The sequence below is a fragment of the Parasteatoda tepidariorum genome, chromosome 6 (assembly GCF_043381705.1).
Source record: "Parasteatoda tepidariorum isolate YZ-2023 chromosome 6, CAS_Ptep_4.0, whole genome shotgun sequence".
Taxonomy (NCBI): Eukaryota; Metazoa; Arthropoda; class Arachnida; order Araneae; family Theridiidae; genus Parasteatoda; species Parasteatoda tepidariorum.
In genome coordinates, this window is record NC_092209.1 from 61,335,509 (window position 1) to 61,344,771 (window position 9,263).

The following is a 9,263-nucleotide window of genomic DNA, read 5'->3' on the forward strand; positions in this document are numbered from 1 at the left end:
GCTTTAAGTTTTTTTTTTTTTTTTATTCATAATCGGACTTAGAAAACCATTTTATAGAAAACTATCATCAAATAAGAAAAAAAAATATTTACAAGTAAAATTTTTTATTTTATAAATTATAACACTTACCTGCTTTATAAATCCGGAGAATACCAAAATGATATGTTCTTCGATTATCGACACCATTTTTTAGTGCTACGAAAATTCGTCTTTGTGATTTGCCGAAAATAGAACAAGATGCAATTTTATTTTTTCAGGAGCGAAATATTTTACCAAAAAAATAAAATAAAAAAAAAACGAAGATGCACCAATTCTCATGACATGAAACTTTATTATGGTAAACGTTTTTAGAAATGCAATTTCATTTGGAATCTTATTGATTAGAGTTCATATGGCTGCAGTATCAGGAGAAAGAAAATATAGATTGTTTTTAATCTATGTTAAACATCGGCCCATTTTACACCGAAATCCGATTAACTACTCTGATTTTAAATAAAGTGTTTTATTTTATGATTTGTCGCATAAATTTTAGGTGTAGACGTATGACGCTTTCTTTTAGAACTATATTTAATGTATTTTTCAGTTCCATACAGCTTACTAACCAAAAAAGATAAGATTATAATATAACTAAAAATGAAGACAGAAACTAACGTACTTCCTGTTTCTATGACTCTCCACACGCTAACAAGGGAAACTAGGGAAGTGTGACTCGCCAATTTTAAAATAAACTAGTGGGATGTCTGCCTTATGAGGAATAATTTTAAGGGGCAACATTCGTTTCGGCCCATAGAAGGTCCTGTGAGAGATAAAAAATAATTCAATTTATAGAAAAATCGATATTTTATTACTTCAATGCAGACTATTAGTTATTGTAATTGTCTCATACACCAATTAATTTGTAATTAATTGGTTAATTAATTAATTTTCTAATTAATAAATCAATTAGCAGATTAATTAATTAAATATTAATTGATTGATTTGCAATTACATACTCCAATTAATTTGGAAAATTTTTGAAAAAAAAAGTAACAAAATTTGATGTCAATTTTTTTTTAAAATTAACCTAACAGGTTTTTCTGAAAAACTACAGATATATAAAATTTTCAAAATCAATTATGAGAATAAATTTGCATTAGATAGTACGTGAAAGTAAGTACCACAACATTAATTGGAGTATGAGATAATTACAATAACTAATCGTCTGCATTGAAGTAATAAAATACCGATTTTTTCTATATATTGAATTATTTTTTATCTCTAACAGGACCTTCTATGGGCCGAAACAAATGTTGCCCCCTAAAATTATTCTTCATAAGGCATACGTCCCACTAGTTTATTTTAAAATTGGCGAGTCACACTTCCCTAGTTTCCCTTGTAAAGCATGCGGCGAAGCGAGGCCAAAGGTAGAGAGTTCTGCTCTGCGCCACCTGTAGCCCGTTTTGATCAACAATCTAGCTGCACCCAAAGGATGCATATGGAGAGATGCTCTGCGCCATCTAGCTTCAGCCAAAGCCGTATTAATGAAAATAGAAAGCTATAAGCTAGAGCAAAGAACTCATCTCACTATACTACCCTCATGTAGCCGTCCATCATTCAATCTAAACAATCCGAGTTTAGATATAAATGTGCTAGGAAATCCAAATCAGGAAAAAGTGCTCAAAATTTCTGTATCATGTTATATAGCAATTCTTGCTTTAATATGTGTGAAATATAATCATTGATTTTAGTTTGTTTGCACTAAGATACTTACACAATGTTTATCGAAATGACATTGGCAATGAATGAAGAAAAATGATGCAAAAGCGTAATTTCTGTAAACTGTTTGCCTGTTACAGATCTTGTTCATATGGCGCAATTATCTTTATACATTAGGAAATCTTTATTATAAATCTAGAGATGGACATTGTCATTGCAAATATTATTTAGAATTTCCTTGTACTCGTGACTAGGCATTTGAAACTTTAGTTTGAAAGTTATTTCGGCAGTTTGTGTTAAAGTGTCTACATTTGCGAACAGTCTCAAGAAGTCTCCTAATAATGTTTATGTGAAAAGTTTGTTACTCATGAAATATGTTATTTGAGCAGTGTTTAGACTAACATAAAAATTTATTTTGTTAGCCTGCTAAGCAACTAACAATAGTAATAGGTTAGGATAACTAAATTTTTTTGAGGCATATTAAATAAACTCTTTGTCCTTACTAATTTGAGACTTTCGTATCTCTGTGCATATGATAAAATATTTGTCAAATAATCAGAATATCAACCTATAATATGTAACTTTATTTAGTCTATATCATTGTATTGTCCAAATCATTAAACATTCTTTATATTATTAGCTTCTTAAGGTCAGTTTTTTGTTTCGCAGTAAATCAATTGTAGCCAAAACATATATATAACTATAATTACAAGGTTAAAATTTATTTTTAATGCTGCGCTAAATAATCTAAGCAGGTTTGATCATTTACCAAGAATAAAAAATAGATTACTTTCAGACATTTTAAATGATACTCCTATTTTGATTTTTAAGTATTATTAATAATTTAAATATTTCTATTGCTTTTTCTTTATTTTTTCCAATATCAATATTAGAAGTAAAATCAGTCTCAACTTATTTTCTTATTATTAAGAAAATCATATTTTTTTTTATAGAATATACATTAATTTTTATTATAATTTAGTTGAATTGTTCTGATAAACTTAGCATTTGAAGCATTAGTAATTATTACATTTCAGTGACAATTTTAACATTAAATATATACTACAACTTTATGTAAAGGCACATATTTTTATACAATGTGATATATGAGACTTAGAACAAATACTAATATTACTAAGTATGCGATGACCATTCAAGTTGGTGCGAGAACTTATTTTTGTGAAACGTGTAAGCAGAGTTTTGCATAGAAAAGTCATCAAGCTGACCACAATCGGACTCTTGCTGGATAAAAATCTGACTCTTGTAATATATGTATTAGGAGTTTTTCATGAGAAATAATGTGACTGAATACAGTGAAAAACCTTTTCTTTTGTAGCATATGTAATAAGAGTTTTTCTTATTTAAGAGTGATCTGATTAAGCATAGTACTTTTCATGCTGGTGAGAAGCCTCAATCTTGTAGTATATGTCACAAGAGTTTTTCAAATATTAGTAACATGATTAAACACGGTAGTGTTCAAACTGGGGAGAAACCCTTTTCTTGTAGTACATGTAATAAGAGTTTTTCAAACCGAAGTAGTCTTACTCAACACTATCATGTTCATACTGGTGAGAAACCATATTCTTGTAGTTTATGTAACAAGAGTTTTTCACAAAAAGGTAAGCTAACTGAACACAATCGTGTTCACACTGGGGAGAAACCTTATTCATGTAGTTTGTGTGATATGAGTTTTTTACATGGAAGTCGTCTGAAAGAACACTTTCGTGTTCACTCTGGGGAGAAACCTTATTCTTGTAGTATATGTAATAGGAAATATGCACGCAAAAGTCATTTGATGAGACACCGCATTGTTCATACTAATGAAAAACCTGATTCTTGTAGTAATAAGGGCATTTCATCTAAGAGTGATCTGACTATGCGTAGTCGTGTTCATACTAGTGCAAAGCCTTATTCTTGTTGTATATGTAATAAGAATTTTTCATGCAAAAAATATCTACTTTTGCACTTTCGTGTTCATACTGGAGAGAAACCTTATTCTTGTAGTATATGTAGTAAGAATTTCTCACAAAATAGTAATCTGAATAAACACAGTCGTGTTCACACTGGCGAGAGACCTTATTCTTGTAGTATATGTAATAAGAATTTTTCACTCAAAAGATATCTGACTTCGCACTTTTGTGTTTATAATGGAGAGAAACCTTATTCCTGTAGTATATGTAATGAAAGTTTTTCATTAAAAGATAATCTGACTGAACACAGTCGTGTTCACACTGGAGAGAAGCGTTATTCTTGTAGTATATGTAATAAGAGTTTTTCACATAGAAGTAAGCTGACTGAACACTGCCGTGTTCACACTGGTGAGAGACCTTATTCTTGTAGTATATGTAATAAGAGTTTTACACAAAAAGGTCTTCTGATGAGACACAGTCGTGTACACACTGGTGAGAAACCTTATCTGTGTAGTATATGTAATAAGAGTTTTTCACGCGACAGTCATCTGAAGAGACACAGCATTGTTCATACTAGAGAGAAACCTGATTCTTGTAGTTAATTCTTAACCCCGTACTCACCGTTGATCTAACACGAAACACCCAGTTCCAGTTGATTTGAAAATATCGACCACGATTCAAAAAGTGTCTTCATTATTTTTTAACTGTCTGTTTCGTAACTGGAAATTTCTTAACTTTCTGTTAACTTGCACTATGGTGGTAGATTTACTGCCCTATTAACAGTTTGAATTTTCATTGCTATTTTTTTAAAAAAATTTCTATGAAAGAATTAAAAAAAAAGATTTGATTGAGTAATTAAATTTCAATCATTCTTTTACTGGACAAATGGAAAAGATGTTCAGTTTCCTAACTGACTTGTACTGATGAGCAAAAGGATCTTAGTATTATTATTATGAATTTAGGTATTTTTTTATTATGGATATCATAAAGCTGCAAACAAACATAGAAATATTACTGAAATTCAATTCAAAATACTTTTATTTCACACAATTATTTAATTCTTTTATTTCAAGCAACGATCAAAGATATTATGCTAACATCCTCCTCATCCTTATTCGCTCATTTTTAATACTTTTTTTTCCCTTCATTACATATTATCAATAACTTAAACCATTGAAAAGAATTTTCATTTTTTAAACACTTTAAATGAAATTGTACCTATAAAATGAACTTCTCAACTCAGATAAGCATAAATCAACACTTTCCTCTTATTCAGAAGAAGTTATAAATGACTATTATTGTGCTGTGCCAATGCTAGGGAAAATCACTGTATGGGATATGATTTATAAGATGACGATTTTTTTAAAGGCAAATGTCATAATCTGAATCATTTTTCATTAGAAAATTTAAAAAAAATTTGGTCAAAATAAAAAATATATATCTTAATGAAAACATATGATATGGTAATGATGTCAGAACTTTTATTTATCTTCTTTTTCTCAGATTTCACTAATTCTTATTCTTAAATTCTTGACAAGTGGGATTGATCGAACTTCATCTACTTGTATAATTAAATTTATACTATTACTGAATCTAAATCTGCTTGAGTTTGCTTCCTCTACCCTAATCTATTGTCATGCTGGCCAAAGTTAAAATTACAACAAAATAAACAAAAAATTAGTAACAGTTAAGTGAAACATAGAGATATGAATGGTTTCAGGTTGTTCAGTAATAGTTGTAAATAAATATTCAAGGTTAGCTGTTATTTTCGTTTTGTTTGCTTGAAAAACATAAAATAAAGAAAAACATTCTTAGGAAAAGTAATCAAATGATTGATTTAATATGTAGGCTATTTCCAAGAAAAGGTAAATTTTGGTGTCAATGAGCTATAATTTCTAAAAGTTTTGTAAACAACGCTAGACAGTATTATTTGGTCAAAAAATAAGTTATGTCTTGAAATCTTTTTAGAGTGGCACCCCTGTTCATAAAGTAGCCAGGCCATATATTTAAAAAAATATTAACTAAAGACTGCATTTTAACTTCATATTATACTAAGCAATTAATCTCTCCCAAACAATTCTATTTTTTCCAAATGTTCAGCTGATTATTTTATGGTTATAAAATTCTAAGTGGTTACTTAGTTATTTTATGCAGGTTATTGTGTAGTTTAAATGTTACCTCAGATCAAGATTTGTATTAATTACATAATATTTATTTCAGCATAAATTTTAATATATAGTATTAAAAATAATGTATATGTTTTTAATTTTGTTAATAGTTTTATTTTATGGATAAAAACATTTAAGATGCCATTCGTTATCTTTATATCTAAATATTGCAAATTATTTTGCCTGTTCATCTCTAAACTATATTTTATTTTTGGGCAAGATCTATTATCTCGATAGATATCATCAAGATCTATAATAATTTCATGATTTGTATTCTTTTTTATACTTCTTTCAAGCATCGATTGTTTTTTTCATTTAAAAAAATAAATAAAAGCTAATTAAATTATTTAGAATCTTAATTTCTTACACTATTCTTGTGATATTATTATTGACACAATCTGTATTATCCACAATCTTTTTTTTCCGTGTGAAAAATAATTTAAGTACAGAAACAACTGCTATTAATAATTTGAGAAATATTTATAATATCTTCTATGGAATATATTAAATCAAGAAAACTTAATATTTTTTATTAATAAGCATTTATTTCATATAAATTAATTATAGATACATCTAATAATAAATTGACCTCGCTGAACATAAAAGGAGCAACCGAACATCAAAAGTGTTAATTTTGAAAATATAAATAAATAAAAATTCACCTATTGCGCATCAGTGGCTACTCAAACCAGGGAAATCTTCAGGTTAAAGTTAACTCTGAGTCCAACTGACACGCAGTTACTTACATGGTGAAATGAAATTTTGGAATCTAACCTGGAGTTGCTCTCATAAAACGTGAGGGTTAGTTTCCATGGTGAATACGGGTGTTAGAGTTTATCTCTGTTAAGGATTTTTATGCTCACTGTTCTGTTCATACTACTAACTAACTTATTGTAAGTTTATACGTATAATGTTTAAATGATTAGTTCACAAGAATTTTTGTTTTAGTTATTAATCTCATTGTCTAACTTTATTTAACAACTGTTGTCAGCGGTCTGTCTAGGTTTTTTTGAAAGGTACCTGTTTTGTAAAAATTTAGACATAATTTAAAAATTATGTTAAAAAACTTAACACAAAAATATGGTAAAATAAAAAAATACTTAAATATTTTTCGAAAATGTATTAAATAGTGTTTTCTGGAACAACCAATTTTCCAAACATTGATTTTGTGAAAGTACCGCTAAACGACAGTAAATATGCCCTGGACCGACCCCTGGTATTATATATTTTCAGGATAAAGCTTGCATATTTTACTATCAAAATAAATATTTTTTTATAAAAATTAATTTTTGATCAAATTTTTTCTGCATTTGATAAAACTTAAAACTATCTAAAATAAAAGTTATATCTTCTTATCAGAATGTTTTATGAAATGTCTTAAAACTGAAATTAGAATTAATTGTTTTAATGTTTTTGAAATGATTTAAGAAATAAATTATTTGAAATAAATTAAGTATTGGACTCAATAATACATTATTTGCATGTACAATAAATATTGTTCAAACTTCATTATGCTAGCAATCATTATGCTAGTAAAATTCATTATGCTAGCAATTGACTGGTGACAGAAGCTAGACTAAACAGGTTCTGAGAGTATTTCCTGTATGAATATGTTAATACAAACTTAAACAATTCACCAATCGTAAAATCAGCGTGTTCTTTTAAAAAAAATTTCATGAAAAAGAAAAAACAAATGAGTAAGGAAATTGAGAGGACTAAATTTGAAACTCTGTGGCTACACGCTTATTTTTGCAAAACAAGAAAGTCTCACAAATAAAGAAGTTCAAAAACTAATATACTTTTTTAAACAAAACACACACACAAAATATTAATTTAACAATAATAAAGAGGGAGAAAACCGATGGCCTTCTACCTACAAATTTCATTGAAAAGAAGGAACAATACATGATACTTCATTTGCTTTTTTTCAGCTTATATATATATTATATATTTTGTCTTATATAATATATATAAATATGTATGTAAAATGATGCAGTCTAGGTCAAGTGAAGATTGAAAGGAAAAATGTCTTTATTTAAATTTATGCATACTTGAGCCAAAAATAGATTTAAGAACAGGATGTGGCTTTTAAAAGTGTGAGAAAGCATTTAGATTTGCATAATTAATTAGGTAACATAAAGAGATTAATAGAAGCTTTTTATGTTACATATATATATATATCATAATTTTTCCTATTAAGATTTTAGAGCAGGGTAATGTGTATGACATTTTATTAGTTTTAGTAATATCTATACTGAAAAAAATTAAATACAAGGTTTTAAAACTCTAATGTTTTAATATTTTTGTTTTGGGTTAATTTTAATCAGAAGTTGTCCTTCTAGAACTCATTTCATTTATCTCAGAAATTTGTTTCTAAATATAACGTATTTTTGCTCTCTGATCTAATAGTTATAGCTAAAAAAAATGTTTTTATCAAAAAAGTAATACTCAAGAAATTTTTTGAAAAATGCTGTTTTATAAATGATACTTGTACACTACCTAACTCTATTCTGTACGTTTTCGGAGGAAAACGAAAGCAGGGAAGGCCGTAGTTGAGATGGGCTGACTCAGTGGAGTCTGATTTTCTCGCAATTAATGAAAAAATTGGAGATCAAAGATAAATCGGAAGTCGTCATGGAGAAATCTTTAGAAGAAGGCATTGGCTCACACTGGGTTGTCTGGTCAACTATGATGATGATATTTATGCACATATGTACATTATATGTTCATTACATCATATGTACATTAGATGAATGTGCATCTGTACACTATATGTATATACATCTGTACAATATATACATCTTAAATGTGAGTATGTACATTTATGCATATCGAATGTATATATGTACATCTGTACAATATATGCATGTCGAATGTATGTAAAATATAAATACTCCCAATGTACGTACAATCGTACACTAATGTATTATGCATATTTGAATACATACATTAAACATGAACATATTGTGTACATGTATACAGACATATATTGTACATACTACATATATACCTATATTGCGCATGTATACATATATTATACTTTATACTGTTTATAAATAAATTGTACATGCATGCATGGGGCATACATTGTACAGACAATGTTTGTATAAACAACAAGTACTTGTATATACATGCGTACATGAACATGGATATACGTTTTACATACACAGATATTTGCATGAAATGCATGCATTCATTGTGTATAAATGTACTTGTCTTACATTGTTTGCACATACATACGTAATTATTAGCTATATACATAAGTACATAAAGTTTATACTTATTATATAAGTGTATGTACATGTGTGTGTAATTAAAATGTCTGTAGATATGCACTATATAAAATCATATGTACATACATTTTAGTTACATTCATAATGTAGGTATATAAATACATATAAAATATAATACATGTAAATATGTACAAAATGTATCATTGCAAGTTACATTATACTATCTACTGAAAAATATAATCATTTATAAGAATATG

At 27.9% G+C, this 9,263-nt stretch overlaps 1 protein-coding gene across 1 annotated transcript; it reads left to right on the forward strand.

The window, feature by feature from the left end:
- Positions 1-1,574: 1,574 nt before the first annotated feature.
- LOC107451151 (zinc finger protein 271-like) lies at positions 1,575-7,599 on the forward strand. Its single transcript, XM_071182425.1, has one exon. The coding sequence runs from the start codon at positions 3,152-3,154 to the stop codon at positions 4,205-4,207; it is 1,056 nt and encodes a 351-aa protein (XP_071038526.1). The 5' UTR covers positions 1,575-3,151; the 3' UTR covers positions 4,208-7,599.
- Positions 7,600-9,263: the final 1,664 nt, after the last annotated feature.

Excerpts from the sequence above, each read along its gene's own strand:
- LOC107451151 (XM_071182425.1), top strand. The coding sequence starts at position 3,152 with ATGATTAAACACGGTAGTGTTCAAACTGGGGAGAAACCCTTTTCTTGT.